Below are 21846 nucleotides of genomic sequence, written 5' to 3'. Positions count from 1 at the left end.
TTGGGCATAAACAATACCCCCACTATTTATTTATGGATGGATTCAGGAATGAGCTTTCAGTGACAGAGAATTCTCCCCACACCAGCTCAGCTCATCACCCTCTCTCTGTGCAGCCTTTTCTATTACTGCACTCTCTCTCTCTCTCTCTCTCTCTCTCTCTCTGTGCGCGCAAGCAAGACTGCAATGCTGCTGTGATGAGGAGGGGGAGTAGTGAGTGAGAGTATGAGCTTGTACTACCTGGACATGCATGAGGCCGGCCATCCCCTGTGTTTAAATGTCACATGGGTGTAATTTATGTCCAATCTGGACCATCCAGTAAAGTAGTGTAGTGCTTTCTTTTGTGTTGACTCCTCCCAATTCCATGCATGCATCGGATCAAAACATGATACTCTCAAATCTTAATCCCCTAGTAGCTTAATCAAAGATTAAATCTATATCGATCGTCTGTGAATGGAACTAAACTCTACATGCTAGTACGTGGTAATGTACCACTATCGGACTTAAGAGCTAGGGTGATTTTATCATCTTGAGAAGTACCGTGGTGTACCATATTTTCTAGTGTAAAATTTAGTATCTCGAGATATCAAAATTTTTAGTGTAAAATCTTGATATCTTCAGATACTTTATCAAGGATCATAAAATTTCTCAGCGGGTGTGAAACCGTCAGAAAAATACATTTTATCATCAGGGTAGCTTCAAAGTATAAATGGTAGGGTGCCATTGCGTGGATTCAGATAATCTGTGAAGAACATTAATCCACAACTACACATGAATTAACCTAGCTTGTTGCTAGAGCTAGGTAATTAATATGCAGAAGATATATGCAAGGTGTGGTTGAGCATTGGGCTTAAGGCAGTGTACGTACGACGATGGATACCTTGAATGAGATGGATGCCGAGGAAAAGAAGCCAACAACGATGGATGCACCATAGCCAGCCAGCCAGCCAGCTTTAATTCCCCACGGAAAGCTGGAGATCGTCATCTGACATTTGCCATGAAGAGGTGCCCCTGATCAGGAGATATCTTGTACCAACCACTCAGATCAGATCTCTTGCGAATCCATACCTCTGTGGCCATACCCTAGCGCTAACAATGCATTTGTGATTGATCTCGATCTTCATGTGTGTAGCATCATAACACATTTTCTTTTTCTAATAATTGACTCGTAGATAGGTGTATAAACCAATGTTTCCGCAATTCTGTTAGATAGGGTACCTTTGTGGTGGTCTATATTCTACGTCGGTATTATTACAAGTACAAGTTATCTGAATCGTTAATTTTTTGTACTCCCTCCGTACTCATAAAGGAAGTCGTTTTGGACAGCGACACGATCTCCAAAATATAACATTGACTTCTTGTTTCTATAAAAATATTTATTAAAAAATAATATATGTATACTTTTATGAAAGTATTTTTCAAGACAAATCTATTCATATAATTTTTACATTCTCAAATTCAACAACTTTAGAGTTATTCATGATTTATATTCCCAATGTTTGATTTAAACATTATCCTAAACGACTTCCTTTACGAGTACGGAGGGAGTACCATATATATATAGCTACCAGTAGTCAGGGGCGAAGCTAGCATCAAAACAAGAGGGGTGCACTACCATTGAGAATCTAGAAAATTTCAGAACAACACTATACATTCTACTGTTTTTGAGTGAGAAATTAGAAATTTGGGGGGTTCATGTGCACCCCCAAGAACAGTATAGCTTCGCCACTGCAGGGGCGAAGCTAGCATCAAAACAAGAGGGGTGCACTACCATTGAGAATCTAGAAAATTTCAAAACAACACTGTACATTCTACTGTTTTTGAGTGAGAAATTAGAAATTTGGGGGGTTCATGTGCACCCCCCAAGAACAGTATAGCTTCGCCACTGCCAGTAGTTAAGGTGGTAATATACATATGATCCATTACACTAGAAAATTTAACGCTTAGAAATGCTTAGATGGATTCAATAAATGGAGACCTCCTTAAAACATCTATTTAGATAATATAAATGAATTTACATTCCCAGTGTAACCTCTATCGTTAGTCACATGGCCAGGGTTGCAAAGTTTCTATTGTAAAATTTCAATATTTGAGTGATATTTTAAGCCACACAACAAGCTACTCAATGTGTACTGTACTACCATTTGGCAATAAAGAAAAAGAAACACGTATATGTACATAATGCACGATCGATGATGTTCTAAAGGCATGCAGTTCCAGCTGTGGGAGCCAGTCTCTTTTTATGACTGTACTACAAACATCCACTGGATTGTTCGTGAATGCTACATTGATGAACATGATTTAGGCACATCCATGTATTGTTTTAAATGCCCTGTCGATCGATCGATTGATGTGTTTTTCCCTGCCAAGCATGTATGATAAATTTAATCTTCTTAATTCCATCTAGCCGTTGATTCCCTGTAGAAGCTACCAGCAGTGTACAGCTATGTACATTGGACGAGTTGTGTGTTGAGCCTAGTGCACAAGCAGTACACATACTGTATATATAGTTCATGCATAGCATACATTCTCTTCCTCTAAAATCAAACTGAGCTTAAGAATTTTATGTTTGCTTCTTGTTTCCTTTTACCTGTTGCTATAGGAAGGTAATTATGGGATAATCATTTGAGCATGGAATGGATATGCAATGTGTGTACATTGCTTGTCTTATATTGGCAATTGACTATCTATATTGGTCAAGGGCTATCTCACATCATGGACAAATCAACCGAAAGCTAGATCCCTTTTTTAGAGTAACCAAAAGCTAGATCCATGATACCTGACCAAAAAGCTATCTCACTTGTCTAATCTCACAGAGTAGAGATAAACGATTCTGTAGAAGAAAAGCTAGATAGCGCTAGCTCCATTCAAATCATCAAATAAAAGCAGCAGAGAAAACAAACAAACAAAAAGAAACAGTTTCTGGTTTTACAAATGCGTTTCAGACTTTCAGAATCAGAAATACTAGTATATAATACAGTACAGTTTCTTTTGAACAGTTCCCTGCTTGTTGGAAGTTTCTTTTTTCTTTTTTCTATGAATTGAAGGACGCACATCGCTTCTAGTATATATGTTGACTAGATATGTTGGATAACACAGTAGCACATAGCCACATACTGTTCGATGTATACTGCTATATAGTGCAGCAGTTAATTTGACGTAGACTTGGCCGAAATTTGCAAAATATTCAACTGATGTATTCAGTCAGTACAAGAGTTTATATATACAAGTATGTATATATATGCATGTTGGTGATAGGTCACAGGGATTACATTGATGAGAATGATTTAGTGTCAGATATCTTTGCATGCATGCTAGCTAGCTCTAGCTAGCAACTGTACCAGATTTTTCATTTGATGCATATGGCCAATGCCCTTGTCTCTAGCATTTGTCACCTTGTTCTTGATACGGGATCAAAAATGGTACATGGATGGAGAAAGATGAAATGAGGCCTGGAGTTGTGGTACCAAGTGGTGACACTAGCCACTTTTATTAGGGCAGGATCCATCCAAGTAGTTGATCTGATGATGCATCATGCATAGATGGCCATGGGCACCCATGTATTGGCATATATTGCAGTAACAGTAAGTATAGGCAGCTTGCAATTGCAATGCATTGCTTCAATTAAAAGCAAGAGCTAGCTGGAGATGGAGAGAACTTACACACAGATCAAAGAGAAGACTCTCTTCCCCCTCCTCCTCCCCCTCTCCCTCCCCCATACCTCAAGAAATGTGACAGTTGTCTCCTTTCACATTTCACAAAAACATGAGAGAGAGAGAGAAGAGAAGAGAAGAGGAGAGAGAGAGAGATTGATACTACTCCAGCTACTAGTATTATTCTCTCACTATAAATAGAGCAAGAGGCACCACTGGGCCAATCCATCCTCACTTCTTCCCCTATCATCACCTCACTCATCAACACCTTCATTACTTCTCTAGCTAGCTCACTTCTCTCCACCATGCATGAAGGATCTCATGGCCTTTGTTTCTTCTTCTTCTTCTTCATCCACCTCTTGTCGAGGGAAGTGAGGACTCTTTTAGGCGTTCAAAGGGAGAGATGTTTTGAGGAAGGGTATGGAACAATCCTTGAAGCTCAGGAGGGATAGCGCCTCGAAATCAAACTAGGCGCTATCTATCCTGAGCTCCATGGTTTGTTCTTACCACACGACCAATTAAATCTGCAGTCTCCACGCACACCTCTGAAGTTTTCATTGCTTGCCACAGTTCAGTACCGAAAGGTGAGCTATTTGCATATAGCTGTCTGTTCTACTCTGTCCATGAGATGGGCATGCACTCTATAGCTAGCTTAGCTTGATTACCTCTTTGCTTTTCTTGCACCTGGTCATGCCATGGTGCTAACTATAGCTTTTGCTTCTTCTGACTTCTCTTGGTTAGTTTACTGTATACTCCATGCATCTATGTGCATGAAACCATGCATGTATAAATGTATTCATTCATGAACCAGCATGCATGCATGTCGTTGATTGATAGGTTATGGGCATGGCCTTAACTTGCTACCCTACAAGAACGAAGTAAATGCTGACCTAACCAATTCATGAGCATGTTCCATGATAATGCAAAATATCAATAATCCTGCAGTCTGCCAAAGACCACACAAGCCATTCCCTCCATATCTACCTCTAATAAACCTTGGAGAAATACTTCTTTTGAACTCTTTTTTCATAAGTTAGATTTTCAAAATAAATGCGCACATAAATTTTTTATATATACATTATAAACACAGACGCTAAACCACATACTTTTATTATTATTGTTGTTGGTGGTGGTGGTGTTGTTCTCTGGTTTGCGTGATTGTCTGTGCAACTTTGCGTGCATGTTTCAGTTCTGCAACAAGTGTACTCCATATATTCAGTTGAGTTGCAGGGAAGGTGCAGCTACGAGTGATGGGTGTAATGCAGGATGAGACCCATACGAGCTAGCACATGATGCAACAGCTATAGCTGCCTCTCCCTGCAAAATTGGTTGTAAAAAAGGCCTATCATTCATTTACCTGTGTGCGCATTTGATGGCTAGCTGCCACTTCAGGTGGTCCGTCCGATCCTCTATGGCTGATAACTCAATGGCCCAGAATGCGCCACGTAGGTAAGTATACATACCGTAGTGTGTACTATTGGGGCAGTATAACGTACCAAGATCTCCCTGTTTTCCATTGGTTTTTCTCAAGGAAAATTTCTACAGTAGTTATTGTAACTAGATGCAGTACACTGCACAGCAGAGGAGCGTCTGATTCTTTCTTTTCGTCTTTTTTTCTATTGCAAGCTTGTACAGTACGTACCTTTATAGAGTACAGGTACTAGTACTATATTTTTCTACATATTTTTGTTGTATCAGTAAATATAGCGCAGAGAGTACATCTGTACAGGCTATGTGTACTAGATGCCCAGTATATATGGTAGAGTATTAGAAAAGAGACAGAGCTCTTTTTTTAATGGTAATTTCTCAGTCTTCGACAAATTACTGTACCTTATTAGCTACGTTATCATCTTGAGGCGCGAGCTAATTAGCACAAATTTTACACTACATACAAACTGCCGTGCACGTCACGGAGCCACGGAGTAATTAATTAATCATTTTCCTTTTTGTTTGAAAGAACATAAAATTCATATTTACTCTACCCATTTTAGAGTATAAATATATCCGGCTACCTTTCTTTTTAGAAACATAATAAAACGTAAACACTCATAACACGCATATACTTATCTCTATGAACGCAGACGGCTAAGTCGTTCTTCTTTCCAATCCTTCCTCTTGCTCGAGTCACGCTCCAAACAGAGAAAAACTGTTGCTGCACGCTCCAAAAAAGAAAAAAAAAGACAAAATCGATAAAAAAAAAAGTAATCCGTTTATCATGTATAAAAAAAAGGGGTAAATCTAACTATTTGTCCAGAGCAGGTCAAATGGATGGATGTGCAGGTGTCCCAGCGCACACTGCCCATATGACCATGCATCTATCATCAGCAGTGTGCCTGCTCCTGATCATCGATTGAAAGTTTCAGTTGAGAACAAAGCTGGCATGCTCTGCCCTGCACATTTCACTACCTCAACTTGTGCAGCTAACCGAAGCTATAGCACGTGAGCCCTTATAGCCTTGTACGTACAATGCAGCAATCAGTGACACCAAAAGTGACAGTGTCTATTGACAAAAAGGCCAGAGATGTAAACTATTTCTATTGTTTTATTTAAAAAAAAAATCGACACCAAAAGTGAACTATTGAAAAAGTAGTAAAAAGTATAAGGAAATTGTGTTCCTACATGCAAAATTAGCTGCAAATGTAACGCTTTTACATTATTGGAAGAAAAAAAAAATTCTAGTATGCTAATCTAGTGTAGTACATTATACACGTCTTGAAAAATGTCTGGAAAAATATATACTGGAAGAGAGAAGCTGCTGGATTGGGATTGGACGGCGAGGAGAGCCCATTACGGCCCAGTTCAGAGGCCCGAGACAACCGTGTAAAGCCCATGGGCCGCGAAGGCCAGCCCAAGGAGCAAGAAGCCGCCGTCCACCGCGCGCCGCCACGCGCTCGCCGCCGCTCCGACGAGGCGGAGGTGGAACAGCGCCGGGAGCACGAAGGAGAGCAGCGCACACACCGTGCTCCCCACGAACGCCGCGAACTCCCCGAACGCCGGCACGAAGCACGCCACCGCCGTCACCGCGCCCACCACCGCCACGCGGCTCGCCTGCACCGCCGCGCGCTTCCGCGCCCACCCGCCCGCCGACGGGAACAGCCGCGCCTCCACGATCTCGTGGATCGGGTGCATCATCACCGGGAACGTGAGCGCCAGCGCGACGCACAGCACGATCTGCGAATCGGATAATCAAATCGTGCTTGATGGCCAACTTGATCAAAGAACTCTAAAAGAATTTATGTTTGATTTGGTGGTGACCTTGACGGCGGCGGTGGACCAGTTGTTGGGGAGATTGAGAGTGACGATGTCTCTGGTGACGTCGCCGTAGGCGAGGTAGCCGCAGACGCCGAAGCAGACGTAGACGGCGGTGACGCCGGCGATGGCGTGGAGGAGCACGGGGCGGAACCTCCTCCGGTCGGACATGGACGCCTCCAGCGCCAGCGTCAGGCAGAACCCCTCGAAGCAGAACACGGCGACGCCGCAGGCGAACGGGACGCCCCAGAGCCCCGCGAGGGCGCTCCGCCCCTGGAATGGGCTCCCGCCGCGGCCGGCGAGGAGCTGGACGTCCTCCCTGACGACGGTGGCCACGGCGAGGACGGTGCACGCGTCGGCGAGGATGCTGAACGGCGCCAGCGACGACAGCGAGCGGATGAAGGAGAGCGCCGCCTCGGCCGGCAGGAGCACGGCGAGGACGACGGCTGCCGGCGACACGCGACGCGGCGGCTCCTCGCCGCCGGCGGCGGTGGTGGGGAAGACGGAGCAGATGTTCTGGCCGATGAAGACGAGGTAGGCGACGGAGCCGCCGGTCTGGGAGAGGATGATGGTGACCTCGGTGAAGTATCTCCCAATGGCGCCGAAGCATTTCTCGCCGAGGTCGCCATAGGTGTAGTTGCCGTCGTGATCCACCTCTTCTTGCTCCCGTAGCTTGTCTCTGCAATCCAGCTACAAAACGAACCAAAAAAAACACACACAAAATTAATTACACTTAATCGCGTGATTAGAAGCGACTTAATTAAGCAGAGGAAAGCGCGTGTGTGAGTAATTACTGACAAGGAGGAGCATGCAGTAGAAGGTGGCGGCGCCGGCGCCGGCGACGCCGAGAGCTCCGGCGAGCCAGCCGGAGGTGCGGAAGGCGTAGGGGAGGCCGAGCACGCCGGTGCCGACGATGGAGACGACGATGTTGCCCAGCGTCTGCGCCGGCGTCGCGCCCCTCCTCCCCTCCAGCAGCGGCGCCTTCGCCTCAGCCCCCATGAACTCCGGCGACGACTCTACCCAACCAACAACCAAAGCAATCAATCAACCAATCTTTTGAGCTCAAAAAAACGTTGCAAAATCGTGGAGAGCTTGACGACGAGTGACACGTAGGTTTTGGTTTGGCGCGAGGATGAGGATGATGATCGGTAGGTGGCGGGGACGCTGATGCTGTTGACAGCGACAAAAAAAACGTGTGTGGTGGCGAAGAAAGTGTTTTTTTTTCCACCGGATTATTCTGGTCTTGTTGTCGACTGTCGTTGGTGATCGGGTTGTGTGATTGGGAGGATCGTCGTCGGCGGCGGCGGCGTGCGCTTTCGAGTGGGCGCGGCGAATTGGTGGAGATCGGAGAGTGACACAAGTAGTCAAGTATTCTCTCCATTTCATAATGTAAGTCATTCTAACATTTCTCCATTTCACAATGAAAGTCATTCTAACATTTTTTATATTTATATTAATATTAATGAATCTAGACATATATATTTATCTAGATTCATTAATATTAATATTAATATAGAAAATGTTAGAATGACTTACATAACGGAGGAAGTAGATGAGTAGGCCAAGTATAGAGAGCAACAGGTCGACGCACCGTTCTTTTTTGGGGTTTGTGGTTTTGGCATGTTGCTGGTAGCGTGTCACCGACGACCATGATGAACTGGCTGCAGCAGCCAATCGTGCCAAAGGAGAGAACTATTCTGTGCTTTCTGGTCTTTTCTCCTCCTTTTTTGAGATGCTCTCGATTAATTCACTTGCAACCCATATGAGTGAGGGTTTTTTTTTAACTTTTTTAATTTAAAAATAATTCTTTCCAATAATTATTTTCAAGATCTGACTATTCCGGACATGACAAAACAATATTGTTACATCACTCTGGTTGACGTGGCATGATAAAATTACCACGCGCAAGCAAGCTAGCATGATCAAAATGTTCAAATTTTTAAAATAAGTTTTAAAAGGGTCCATTAATAAAAAAAAGTTCTTAAAAATAATAAAATTCTATGAGTGAACACCCTACTAAAAAAAGGAAAGGAGAAAAAAAAAAGGGAAAAAGTCCAATTTGACTCCCTTAATTGTACGCCGAATCTAATTCATACCCCTTAACTAGAAAACCGGATAGAACGACTCCCCGAACTAATGAAACCAGTGCAATTTGACTCCCTCGGCGGTTTTGCTGACGTGGCAGTGTTGACCCGGATTTCGTCCCACGTGGCGCTGACATGGTTTTAGAATTGAAAAAAAAATCAGTGCGACCCATCTGCTATTCACACAAAATATATTGTGGGGCCCACATGTCATCCTTCTCCTTCCCTTCTTCCTCCTCCCTCTCTCTCTCCCTTCTCTCTTTTCTCTCCCCCTCCCACTCCGGACGCACGCGGGGATCGATGGCGGCGGCAAGCGGGGGCCGGACTGCCGGAGTGGCGACGGCGGCGTATGCGCGGGGCTAGAGACAGATCGGCGGCGTACGGGAGGCGGGCGCTAGAGCGTCCACCACCCCCTCCAGCTCCACCTCGCCATATCCATGTCGTCATCGTCGTCTGCGTCCGCTTCCCCCCTTCCGCTGCGCTGCCTATCTCTTCTCGGACAACGGCGGCGCTTCGGCAGGCGATGGCGGAGGTAGAGGAGTAGCTCGATAGCGTGGAGGACGCTCCCGAGCTCGGCGGCGGAGGGTGAGCGAGATCTCGGCGGCGCTGCCTCTCCCCTTTCCCTTCTCCACAACCGGCGATAGCCTAGGAAGGCGGCGGTGCTTCGGTTAGCGGCGATGGAGGTAGAGGAGTATCACAACGGCGCGGAGGGCGCACATGAGCTCGGCGGCGTTGCGCTCCACCGACGCTGCCTCCCATGACCGCGCCATCTCCCCCAACGTCTTTACGCTCCTCTGCCTCGACTACTTTGCCGCCATTGCCGAGGCCAAGCTCCCCGTGCTCGTCTGGCGACGCCGTCGTGGGCGTGGTTCCAGCAACAACGCCGCCTGGATCCCCCGCCTCCTGCCCGCCGCCGCCGCTTTGGTCCTCGCCCGCATGCCGCTGTCGCCACCGCTGTGGTCCTCACCCACATGCCGCTGTCACCACCGCTCTGGTCCTTGCCCGCATGCCACCGTCAACACCGCTGTGGCCCTCGCCCGCATGCCGCCGTCGCCGTCACCACTCCGACCAAGAGAGGGGGAGAGAAAGAGAGAGGGGAGAGAGGGAGAAGAAAGGAGGGAATGAGAGAAGATGACATGTGGACCCCACATGTCAGTTGGTCTCACATTATTTTTTGTGTGAATGACAGATCGGTCCCACTGATTTTTTTTTTCAATTCTAATGCCACGTCAGCGCCACGTGGGACGAAGACCGGGTCAACACTGCCACGTCAGCGCCACGTTAGCAAAACCGTCCTCCAAAACCGCTGAGGAAGTCAAATTGCACTGGTTTCATTAGTTCGGGGAGTCGTCCTATCCGGTTTTCGGGTTAAGGGGTATGAATTAGATTCGGCGTACAATTAAGGGAGTCAAATTGGACTTTTTCAAAAAAAAAAACTCTCACAGGTTATCTACCCAGTTTCTACGCTCTCACGTGGCCCATTGAATTCACCGTGTGGCCCATGGCCCATGCCTAGGTGCGGCCCATTACCTATCTCACTGTGGTACTGCTTCCGCATCCACTGAGCCAACTAAGCTCATGGACCGTAGCGTCCCCACCGCCAACGAGGCGAGCTTTTGGCCGGCAAGTCACCATCCGAGGAAGATGACGCGTACGCCACACGAACACGATCCGCCCGTCGCCGACGCCGATGTCGTCGTCCGGCCCGCCTGCCGGCGACGGCCGTGATGACGCGTCGGGTCCGGGACCAGCCGGCGCCGCAGCCGCCGCCGACGGCAGCGTGCCGGTGTCGAGGTCGATCGTGGAGCGGTGGAAGATGGAGCCCGCGGCGGCGCGGGCGCGGCTGCTGCTGCGGGCGGTCGCGTGGCTCTTCTCCCTCCTCGCCCTCGTCGTCATGGCGTCCAACAAGCACGGCCACGGCGGCGCCCAGGACTTCGACAACTACCCGGAATACACGTCCTCTCCGCCTGCAATTTCCACAGTTTCTCCGCCGTCTTCTCAACCTAACCTCCGATCGATCGTTTCCCGTGCAGCTACTGCCTCGGCATCTCGATCATCGCCGTGCTGTACACCACGGCGCAGGTCACGCGCGACGTTCACCGGCTCAGCTGGGGACGGGACGTCATCGCGGGGAGGAAGGCGGCGGCCGTCGTTGACTTCGCCGGAGATCAGGTAGGTGTACCGTACATATACATGTGCACAGCTTCATTTTTTTTATTACTTGGAATTTGCAATGCTCCGATCCAACCACCGCCACCAACTTGGATCATGTCATCGTCAGGTCGTCGCTTACCTGTTGATGTCGGCGTTGTCGGCGGCGGCGCCGGTGACGGACTACATGCGTCAGGCCGCCGACAACCTGTTCACCGACTCCGCGGCGGCGGCCATCAGCATGGCGTTCCTCGCCTTCTTGGCCGCCGGCCTTTCCGCTCTCGTCTCCGGTTACAACCTTGCCATGGAAGTTCTTGTATAGCTTCTGCGTATATCTCCATAGCCATTCCCTGTGTCACATCACATTGCAGCACTGTACCATGTTCCTTGATTCATTTCAAACCTAGTTTGTGAAACACGGTTCTGAATTCGTCTGAATACACCCAGTTTTTGAATCAGTTAACAAACGGGTGTATGACTGTATCCTGTAAGGCCCCCTTTGATTCAAAGGAAATTCATATTTTAGAGGATTTTATTCCTATAGGAATTTTTTCTATATAACCCTTTGAATCAAAGAAATGGATCTTATGGAATCCTATGAAATTCCTATGGATTGCCTAATGCCATGCAAGTTTTGGAGGAATTCTAATATATCAAAGAAATGGATCTTATGGAATCCTATGAAATTTCTATGGATTGCCTAATGCCATGCAAGTTTTGGAGGAATTCTAACATGAAAGTTTTGGAGGAATTCTAACATGAGGTAAAACCTTTTGGAAACTTTCTGAGTCTTTATCTCTCCTCTAATTCCTGCGTTTTTCCTGCGGTCCAATCAAACGACCATTCCTGTGTTTTTCCTGTGTTCTGCGGTCCAATCAAACGACCATTCCTGTGTTTTTCCTGTGTTTTGCAATCCTCTGTTTTACACTTATATTCCTATCAAAATCCTACGTTTTTCCTATTCCTATGTTTTCTCATTCCTGCGATTCAAAGAAGCCCTAAATGTAAGCAACTGCACAATATTTATACTACCTTCGTTTTTTAATAGATGACGCCGTTGACTTTTTCTCACATGTTTAACCATTCGTCTTATTCAAAAATTTTATGCAAATGTATAAGATATAAATCACACTTAAAGTACTATGAGTGATAAAACAACTTATAAAAAAAATTATAATTATGTAAATTTTTTGAATAAGACGAATGGTCAAACATAAGAAAAAGTCAACGGCGTTATCTATTAAAAAACGGAGGGGTACAACATATAGATCACAACTAAACACAAAGATGACTGTCATGTTAGATAAATCAGCTTTAACTGAAACAAACAGATTGATAATTTACATATAGGCCTGAATAATACAGTCCTCGGAACATGACTACCATCAGCAGCCTTTGCTGCTGGGAGAGGAAAGTATACATACAAATGCGGGCTAAAAGAATGCAAAAAAAGACAAGATGTATGGGCATATACTATACACAAGACTAGCAACGCTATCCAAAAGATGAGATTGGCTGTGCAGCCTGTCCAGGAAGGCAGGAGCTTCGTGAAGTTTCGGCACCTTCCAGCCACAAAAATGGGGCAAAATGTGCGCGTTCATGTGTCACTCGATTCACTCCAATTATCTCCGTCTTCATCGTCGCTTCCAACCGCCTGCTCCATAAGATAGCCATGACAGATAAGTAAACGGAAGATATCAATATCAAGATGGGAACTATGGAATTTCACTGCAGAGATGGATAACCTGTCGTATGGCGTTCGCTTTCTCTATTATGGCAGCAACTTTCAAGTTCCTTGTTGAGGCTCTAGGAGGGGTTCTGATTGTTGGCTGCTTAGCTGAACTCACCGGCTTCAGGTTGAAGGTCTGATTATGAGAGCAAACAGCAAACAAGTTAGAGAGTGGAGAGGAGAGAGGATGGTCAGAGAGAGAGAGAGCGCATTTTATTGCCAACCTTGTTCCTTATCTGCTCTAGCAACAGGTTTCTTTCATTAGGTTTTGACTTATCAGTTGGGGCCACAAGTTCTGAAACCTTCCGCATCTACAAAAAGAAAGAGCAAGTGGTGTTAGGGGAAAATACAGGAACATATGAAACGTAGGCGCTCACAATGAAGGCACCTACCGTGCTTCTATCATGGGCAGCAACAGCATCAACCAGTGGATTCCTTGGGATATTTCTAATTGAAACTGGTTTCTTGATTAGTAGATGATCTTCAACCTTTGGTTCAAATTGGTTCTCTTCCATTGAGATGCCGTAATTTGGATGAAGCATCTGGGGTCTCACAGTCCAGCCCATGACTGGTGGCTGCTCGGCATGTAAATAGCCACCTTCATGAGAGCTATCAAAGTGGTTATTATTGCCAGGGCTTGCTGCATACCCATCTGGCTGGTGTATGTCTTCTTTCTCCGAATTGTGGTCATCATGTGGGTAATCTAGACATCCTGATGATTCTTCACTAGGTAATGGGCCTTCATACTGATCCTCCACATTATGGATATTTTCTTCTTCCGTCAGCAAGCCTGATGCAGAAAGATTTGTTGCGTCTGAACACACCTCGCTTGTGATAAAATGGTTTTTTAGTTTGTTGTCCTCGCATGATGCATCTGAAGTATGCACTTTATCAACTGAAGTCACTGGGAGCGATTCACCATGAGATTGCTGGTTACACCCATTCTCTGAAACATGACTTGATGCTGAAGAGCTTGTTATGTGCAAGTCCATGGCACATGCAGCATTGTGGTCATCCACTGTTTTTTCATCCTCTGATACCGCTCGAGAAGTATAACTAGAATGCTCACCATTGTCTGAAGTATCCGAAGGAAAAACGGACCCCTGAAGGCCCTGCTGGCTGATTGATGGAACTAGAAACAATGGTTTTGGTGGGTGTGAATCCATTACATCTGTGATCCCAGTGCCATTCTGATGTTCCTCAGCCTCTGTTTCTGATGAAGACACACGCTCCTGATGCTTAATGTTCTCACAAGCATCTGAAAATAACTGAACATGTTCAGTCACTGCAACATCATTTGCTGTCGGAGGTGTAGCCAATCTTCTGAACTCTACTCCTCGCTCATTATTGTCTAATATAGGATCTAGATGCCTCTCTTTGATCTCTTGAGAGGAAACCGGCTCTATTGATTCAGTCATTCCACTTAGGCAACCTGGCATATTATCCATCCCTGCATCTGAAGTATGCAAAACAGGACCTTTCCCTCTTTCAGGCTCAAGCATATGGCCTTTTGTACTTGCAATTCCTAAGCGAGGCTTTCCAAGCCTCCATAGAAGAGGAGGGAGAGGTGGTGGTTTTTGAGGATCTTCATAGGAAACATTTGAAAACGGTTCGTTGGGTGGTGGAACAGGAGACGACAACCGATATGTTTCCTCAGTACTTGGCATGGCATTAGCAGAAGACATTGTCGATGCCTCAGATAGTACAACTGATTCTGAATAACATGGTTCGATTTGGCAATCAACTTGAGGCAAGCAATAAGATCCGTTCTCTGATTCCAATTGCTTGCATGGAGGTTCATCTAGCTCACAAACCTTATCATCATTCAAGGAACATGGAGCAACTAGAGAATCCAATTCTGGGAATGAACACACTTCCTGCTCTAACTCCACCGGAAGAACATGAGTTGATGTAGCACCATCTGGTTCATTAGTCTTATCATTAGGTGAAGAGCACGGAATGATTTGGGAATCAAGATCACCAGAGACACTGTCTTCTGACTCGAGTTCTATTAAACCAGAACTGCTCAACGGAGGGGCATTTAGTTCATCTATTTTCTCATTACTTGGTGTTGGAGAACATGAAGCGATTTGAGAAGCAGATTTTCCTGGGACACAAACTTCTCTCTCCATTTCCGCTAGGAGAGTATTGCTCAATGGAGAGGCATCATCCAGTTCACCTATCTTCTCATCAACCAAAGAAGATTTGGTGACTTGAGAATTATGCTCTCCTGATATACAATCTTCTGGTTCCTGTTCTGCTTCAAGAACAGTACTCAAAGGAGGGGCATCTACATGATCTGCCATCTCATTAACAGAGCAAGATGGAACAGCTCGAGAATCAAGTTCGCCTAAAACAAGAGCTTCTGATCCCTGGGTTTGAATTCGTTTGCTCAACGGATGGGCATCCACTTCATCTCTCCCCTCATCAGTTGAAGACCATGGAACATCTTGGTAATTATATTCATCCGAGTCATGAACTTCTTCTGATGGTTCCAACAATACGGAGTTACTCACAGGAACTTCTAGTTCATCTGTCCTTTCATTAATAAAAGCACGTGAAACAAGATTGGCACAGGTTTCCTGTTTATCTTTCACTGCAATACTGTTGCCTGAAGGAGAGCTACATGTTTCATCGATCATGTCATTATCCAACAACTGGGAATCACCATGAGAATCAACCTCATGCAAGGCATGTTGTTCCACCTCTAGTTCCATTGGAACAGAAGGGACACCTAATTCATGAATTTTCTCATCAATGAAGGGCTCATCGGATTTTAAGTCAGAATTTGCTGCCTTGTCATCAGGATCCGCTTTGGCAGAAAAGTGCATCAATGTATCATCTGGAGCATCCCTGGATTCCTCCTGGTCCACTCCTGTCCGTACTGCAGAGACACAATAGAGGAACTCCGACTCACTGGTCACCAAACTACTTGAGACGACATTAGAATCTGAGGCTGGTTTATCATCAATACTTTCAGGCGTTGCTGTCAGATCCATCTCGTGGTACTCATGGCAGAACGATCTGAAGTCCTCCTCAGTCATAACTTCTGATGGCAATGGCACCTCATCAGGTGGAGTTGCAGGTTCCCAGAGGGAATCAGCAACCGGAACCGGATTCAGGTCTTCGATTCCCATATTACCATGAGGGATTAATAGTTCTGAAATAAAATCCTGTTCTTCCTCAGAGAAACATGGTTGATAGCTAGGACACGGATCAGCTAGAGCATGATTCGCTTTGTACCCAGGATCCATGAATGGGTTTGTACCAAAAGAATCTTGAGCACGAGGCTCCCTCACCAAATCAATATTTTCTGGTTGTTCTTCCACCATTTTACTATTCAAGATTACTGCACCACCCTTCTCCACATCACAATGATACTGAACGTCAGCACTAAGATTGGTCTCGTCTGGTAATTCCTCTTGACAAACAGGATTTTTCGGACAATGCAATGCTGAAAGATGTTGAATATCATCAATGTCACTACATGCTTCACCTGTATTTTTTGTTTCAATATGCTGGGGAAGATTGTTTATCTGCAACACACTTTTCTCGAATATATGCTCTCTTGATTCATCTAATGCACAAAGATTTTCACATGGAGCTTTCACTGTTTCCAACTCTTCCCTGCAAGGGGAACTAGACTGTAATTGCACATCGTGCCTAGAGTTGTCCACCCTAGGATTAGCCAAAAATTCTGCATCCTCACTATATTTGGCACCATCAGGAAGATCCTCTTGAAAAGGTGTCATGTCATCAGTAAACCTGCCAGTGATGGATTCTTCTGCAACCTCAACATTGACCAGAACTTCATCACTTTTTGCAATTTCTCCTGTTTCAGTAGACTCGTCATGTTCCAAACAGGAAGCACTACTGTCAAGCAGAGAGGCATCACCGCAAGCTAGTGGGACCTCAGCCAACGATGGCTTCTTCTCATCATTCAGATCACGAGAAGAGATCACAACCACCTCATCTGCAAGATCTTCTTCTCCTCCTTGAGGAGATGCAGTTTCAGTGAGTAATGGGAGCTCTCCTCCTCCTACTAATTCTCCTTGAGGAGATGCAGTTTCAGTGAGTACTGGGAGCTCTTGACCATTAGAGAAGTCCCCACGCACATCAGAGACTTCCATAGGGTCCTCTTGATGCATGTTGGCCCTAGTGGAACAAGGCCCTTTTCCTAGCGCAATTATTCCATCATCCTCTAAAACATGCTTATATAGGTCCTCTACGTCATGCTTATATAGATCATCTTCTGGTAGAGAGTTCAAATCTTCAGCCATGTCATCATCATCTGATTCATATGTCGAATCACTCTGAATGCTTGAATTGATTGGTGCAACTCCCGAATCAAGCTCTGCAATAATAAGGTTTCATTTAATGAAATGAAATATCCCAACTAAATAAAGCATTTAAATATAATAAAATGCAAGATGTTGAAGACAGATAAACAAACAAATGGCTTACCGTCCACATGCTCGTGGATATGATCAGTACCTAAACCTGTTGGGGGTGTATTTGCAACAGTTTCTTTAGGAACTAAAACATTGTCCAACTCCAAGTCCTTTGTGCACATACCAGGATCCATATCAGGGAAAGATGCAACTTTTCCAGATGAAATGCTTGCGTGCATAGCCACACCTTCAAGTTGGTTATTGGACCTATGTACTTCTTGATTGGAAATGGTAGGTTGCAGCAATGAATCATCAGCATTTCCAACTTCAATTTCTTCTTCACACTGTGATACATCATTAGGTCTGCCCAATATCACAGAAGTACCATCTGGTGCAAAGTTTTTATCATCCTCCAATGAGTGAAATGGTTTTTCAATAAAATCATTGCTTTCGATAGAGGAACCTGACATCACATGACAATAACTATGTAGGTAAAAATAAATATAAGAACAATAAATAAAAAAAACTAATGATGTTTTTATCATCCTCCAACAGAGGGATCATATTTTTGTATAAAAAACTAGATACTTAGAATGTAAGAATTACCATCCAAGCCACTAGATTTCTGGGATGACTGTTTATCAGAACTATGGGCAATCACAGCATGATGATCATTGGACAAAGATGCCTCCTGGTATTGTTGAAAACCATTCATATTACCATTGGTCCTAAAAACATCATTGTCGTCAGAGAATACACTGGATGATGAGCTGACATCCATTTCCATTAGGTCAACATCATTAGAAGGCTCTTCATCATTGGTGCAATCAACACCACTGAAATTTGTATTAGAAGATATTGCATGGTTTGGTTCTCCACCATTGTATGAATCATTCAACCATGGTGATGAGTCTATTACATGACCTAGTTCTGAAAACTCTGTGTGCCGTTCATTTTCACCTTCATCGCGGTGAAAGTTCAATTCATCCAATTCCATCTTGGCACCAGGGTCCTTTTTTATTTTCATCTCAGCATGTGCTTCACCCTCTGATTCCATGTTATTAAGAGCGTCCACGAAGTTCTCCTGATCACTACCAGTGTCATCAGGTCTGCAGCGATCATCATTTTGATCAGCAGGGACCATAGCTGATAGAAGATTCTCTTCCTGCACTGACTGCATCCTATCAGAGTTGGAGAGCATGGCATTTTGTTCCACAAGAGATCTCTTACAGACGTCTTCCACTTTGTCAGGTTCATGCTGTGTAGCCTGTAATTGCCTATCATCTGCCTCCAGGGCCTCCAGGCAATCTGAACCATTAATGTGTGTAGGTGCGATCCCCTTGGTATCAAACTCGTTTATTGGAACAACCTTAGTCAGTTCAAGTTTAGCAGAAGATTGAGCACGAGCACTGAAATTATCTATTTCTCCAAATGAGGATGCCGTTTCACTTGACTCAGTTAATCTAAACTTTGGATGGTAGTACCTCGAAGAATAGTTGGAGAAGATCTTTTGTTGTGATGAGATTATTTCTTGCAGATGCTCTCTGCATATTCTGCTAATGTTCTTATGATCAGACTCCCGAGGATACCTGTATTTCAACTTTGTTGTCCTTGGTGGAACTTTTCTAGATGATCGATCCTTTGAGGTAGTGTGGGATCTGCCGATTTTTACACAAAATGATATTGTATCACTACATGATTTTTGTGATTATTATGTACATGACCAATCAAAATGCACTAGACTTACTCAGAGTTTGCGATAAGCAATGATTCGAGTGTTTCTCCTTTCCTCCAACGCAAAGCTTTTTTCTGAAATGAAAGGTATCAATAAGTTCGTAAATCCAAGAAAACTAAAACCACAAAGATCCATATATATTCAGAAACAACAATGAACACAAATGGTCAAGGGGTGTTCCCAGGACAGGCTTATATTTCACGCAAGTTGTGGTAATAACATATTAGCAACTAAACAAATGGGCATTTTAACTTGGACAACCTTCCAAAATTTATCAGGTCTGGATTTACATTTCAAATAATAAGGTCAGCATGCCTTTTTCTTTTCCATCTGCTGTATTTTTTCATGTGCAATTTAACTGACCCGATTTTTATTTGACATGCAAAAAGAACGTTTTAGTAAGTCCTACCATTGCAAAAACCAATACTGTCAGGCAAAGATATTTATTACTGCTGACTACCAAAAATATTACATTTAATACAAAACAACATCAGCTAGCATCGCGTTCATTTCATGCACACGAAACTATTAGGTGTACTTCCTGAAGGCTCCCAGGCGAAGTGAAAAATAATCAGGCAAGAATAGAGGATTAATTATTACCTTAATTTTGCGGGGCTTCTTTTCTATCACAGCATCCGTTTCTATCATGTCCGAGGAATGTTCTGTCTTGAAGAAAGATGGGTCTGAGTATCGTTTCAAGGAGGCCCCAGCACCAGCAACATCAAACCTGAAGAACAACCCTAGCGTGTAAATACCAACAACGTATTTGGTTAATCCTCATGAAAAAACAGCATTTCCATACTTATCCAATGTGAATAAACGTGGTGGGCCACGGCATTCTTCATATGAATCCAAAATGAAACGGGGCATATCTCCTTGAGTAATCATATTTTGATCAATCTGAAGATTTGTGTGCCACTCAACACCTACAAGAGAATGTACCAAGAATTTTTCAAGTAAGAACCATACCATAAAGAAAACAACAAGCAGGGCAGGCATATAGTCTCTGTTTTTTTTCAAATTTCAACTAACCGTCATCATGTGGGTAATTTGAATGGTCAGACTGGGATATAATGGCCTTCTCAACTGCAGGAAATTCTGCCTCTAACTGTCGCAACCGAAGCATTAAACCATGCCCTCTAGAAGCAGTGGCCATCACATCTTCATGCAGGTCGTGAAATATTTCAGCTGCAAACCTTTGTTTCCAAGAGGGAAATACATAAGTTCTTAAGTAAAAGAGGAATAGTGGCATGGTCTGTATGACAAGATGTTTCAACAGGAATATTACTACATCTGTAAGAAAACATCAATAATCAACAACAGGCATATCTTTGTTGCAGACAGTACAACTAAAATGTCATACAACAAAGCTTATAAGACAAACCTCACCAACAAAGAGCCTGTCAAAAGCCAGCAAAAGTTTTGCAATCACCAGTTCCAAATGATGACACGGTATATAATAGAAACTTTTCAAAAAAAACAAAATGCTTTAAATTTTACGAAGTGTTGAACTTAGATACTGACCGAATTGAGTTGAAAACACTACAACTATTCCTTCAAAAGAAAATATATATGAAAGGCGCTCTCATCTGACTCTCTAGAACTTTCGTCTCTATTATGAAGTTCACAATGAAATGTCTTTGTCCCTCATCTAACAAAATCCAAACTATGCAGCATTTCCAACACTCCGCAATAGACAAAATTAACAAGGTTGAATACCCTTCCCAAATTACAGAAATTAGCTGCAGTGTTAATTTTCTCTTCTATTCCCAAATACAACAATGTACCCTCTAGTCTAATGTCTAATCTCTTCACTCACTAAAACAGCTATCAATTGCACTACGAAAAAGAAGGAACTATCCTGAAATCCGCAAAGCGTGCAATGAAGACTAAAAAAAGCAATATCTGCAGTGGCCCATCTTGCTAGCCCGAAAGGGATGCAAATGTAACTCACAACCCCCATTTGCGAAGGAAAAAAAACGTCATGACTCAACCCAAATTTGGAAATCCAATTACATGCTCAAACTGGACTCAGAATACATCCCTCGTGGTCTCCCCAAAATTTGTAACAAATTCAACAGGTGAAGCAAATTCTAAGACCAACTGATGCCATGAAATTGAGTAAATGAGCGCAACAAAGTTGAATTAAAGTGTTTCCAAAACCATCGAGTTATCTAGTACATAGAAACATCCCAAAAGCAGATGAACACACACAAAAAGAAATTCAAACACCGACACACCGCATCTCAATCGACCGTACCATAAGTCCAAAACACATCCAGAAACTTGCAAACTCCACAGCGAGGCCACTCACTCACTCGCTCATTCGCTAACACGAACCCTAGCATCTCTCCACACAGGAAAAAGAACAAAGAACAAAGCCAGTGGTACTCACTCCGCGAGATCCCCGAGCTGGCGGAGCACGCCGACGAGCCCCGCCATGGCGACCCCCTCGAGGAGCGCCTCCGGGTCATCCTTCTCCCCCGGCGCGTACAGCTCCGGATCCGACAGCCCGTACTCGTTCCGTATCTGGTACCGTATCATCTCCGCTCCCCCCTTCTCTCTCCCTCCTCCTCCCTCCTCCTTCCTCAACCCCCTCACGATTCCGCCATTGGAGCCACCTCCACCACCACCACCACCTCAGCGGCGCCCGCTCGCTCGCATCCGCGGGTAGATTTCGCGGGTGGATTTAGCGCGTAAAAAAATAAAATATAAATTCATCTATCTAAGTGGAAGTGAGGAAGACGAGGAGGAGAGAGGTGGGAGTAACGAGATTTATACGGGGTACGCGTCAGAGAACACATTCTTATTTCCCCCGGCGCATCACGCGCGTCACTGACGGGTGGGCCCCCCACAC

The 21846-nt window shown here is 44.5% G+C and overlaps 3 protein-coding genes across 4 annotated transcripts; 1 reads left to right on the top strand and 2 right to left on the bottom strand.

The window, feature by feature from the left end:
• Nucleotides 1-6221: 6221 nt before the first annotated feature.
• On the bottom strand, nucleotides 6222-8361 carry LOC4334572 (amino acid transporter ANT1). The gene is made up of 3 exons (XM_015772630.3): nucleotides 7698-8361; nucleotides 6906-7589; nucleotides 6222-6821 (listed from the first exon to the last, which is right to left on the bottom strand). The coding sequence occupies exons 1-3, from the start codon at nucleotides 7896-7898 to the stop codon at nucleotides 6450-6452; spliced, it is 1257 nt and encodes a 418-aa protein (XP_015628116.1). The 5' UTR covers nucleotides 7899-8361; the 3' UTR covers nucleotides 6222-6449.
• A 2204-nt stretch (nucleotides 8362-10565) lies between these two features.
• LOC4334571 (CASP-like protein 4B3) lies at nucleotides 10566-11675 on the top strand. The gene is made up of 3 exons (NM_001418910.1): nucleotides 10566-10939; nucleotides 11017-11155; nucleotides 11265-11675. The coding sequence occupies exons 1-3, from the start codon at nucleotides 10674-10676 to the stop codon at nucleotides 11454-11456; spliced, it is 597 nt and encodes a 198-aa protein (NP_001405839.1). The 5' UTR covers nucleotides 10566-10673; the 3' UTR covers nucleotides 11457-11675.
• Nucleotides 11676-12410: 735 nt separating this feature from the next.
• Nucleotides 12411-21735, bottom strand: LOC136355733 (SCAR-like protein 1). 2 transcript variants are annotated; one of them, XM_066308612.1, is made up of 11 exons: nucleotides 21385-21735; nucleotides 20022-20185; nucleotides 19792-19915; nucleotides 19590-19716; nucleotides 19002-19063; nucleotides 17861-18912; nucleotides 17328-17717; nucleotides 13256-17217; nucleotides 13088-13174; nucleotides 12880-12999; nucleotides 12411-12788 (listed from the first exon to the last, which is right to left on the bottom strand). In XM_066308612.1, the coding sequence occupies exons 1-11, from the start codon at nucleotides 21531-21533 to the stop codon at nucleotides 12732-12734; spliced, it is 6294 nt and encodes a 2097-aa protein (XP_066164709.1). In that variant the 5' UTR covers nucleotides 21534-21735; the 3' UTR covers nucleotides 12411-12731. The 2 variants fall into 2 exon arrangements, with proteins under 2 accessions (XP_066164709.1, XP_066164710.1); XM_066308613.1 differs by having other exon boundaries at nucleotides 17328-17642.
• Nucleotides 21736-21846: the final 111 nt, after the last annotated feature.

This window comes from Oryza sativa, chromosome 3 (genome assembly GCF_034140825.1).
Source record: "Oryza sativa Japonica Group chromosome 3, ASM3414082v1".
NCBI lineage: Eukaryota > Viridiplantae > Streptophyta > Magnoliopsida > Poales > Poaceae > Oryza > Oryza sativa.
Note: the sequence above shows the minus strand (reverse complement) of the source record. Positions and strands in the feature narration are given on the sequence as shown.

Bases quoted from the DNA above. Each gene is read 5' to 3' on its own strand.
- LOC4334572 (XM_015772630.3), bottom strand. From the start codon at position 7,898: ATGGGGGCTGAGGCGAAGGCGCCGCTGCTGGAGGGGAGGAGGGGCGCG. The intron at 7,590-7,697 runs GTCAGTAATTAC...TTCGTTTTGTAG, and splicing joins TCTACTGCATGCTCCTCCTT to CTGGATTGCAGAGACAAGCT. The intron at 6,822-6,905 runs GTCACCACCAAA...TCCGATTCGCAG, and splicing joins GGTCCACCGCCGCCGTCAAG to ATCGTGCTGTGCGTCGCGCT.
- LOC4334571 (NM_001418910.1), top strand. From the start codon at position 10,674: ATGTCGTCGTCCGGCCCGCCTGCCGGCGACGGCCGTGATGACGCGTCG. The intron at 10,940-11,016 runs GTCCTCTCCGCC...TTTCCCGTGCAG, and splicing joins GACAACTACCCGGAATACAC to CTACTGCCTCGGCATCTCGA. The intron at 11,156-11,264 runs GTAGGTGTACCG...TGTCATCGTCAG, and splicing joins TTGACTTCGCCGGAGATCAG to GTCGTCGCTTACCTGTTGAT.
- LOC136355733 (XM_066308612.1), bottom strand. From the start codon at position 21,533: ATGATACGGTACCAGATACGGAACGAGTACGGGCTGTCGGATCCGGAG. The intron at 19,064-19,589 runs GTAATAATTAAT...CTTTCATTTCAG, and splicing joins AGAAGCCCCGCAAAATTAAG to AAAAAAGCTTTGCGTTGGAG. The intron at 17,218-17,327 runs GTAAGCCATTTG...TTATTATTGCAG, and splicing joins TATCCACGAGCATGTGGACG to AGCTTGATTCGGGAGTTGCA.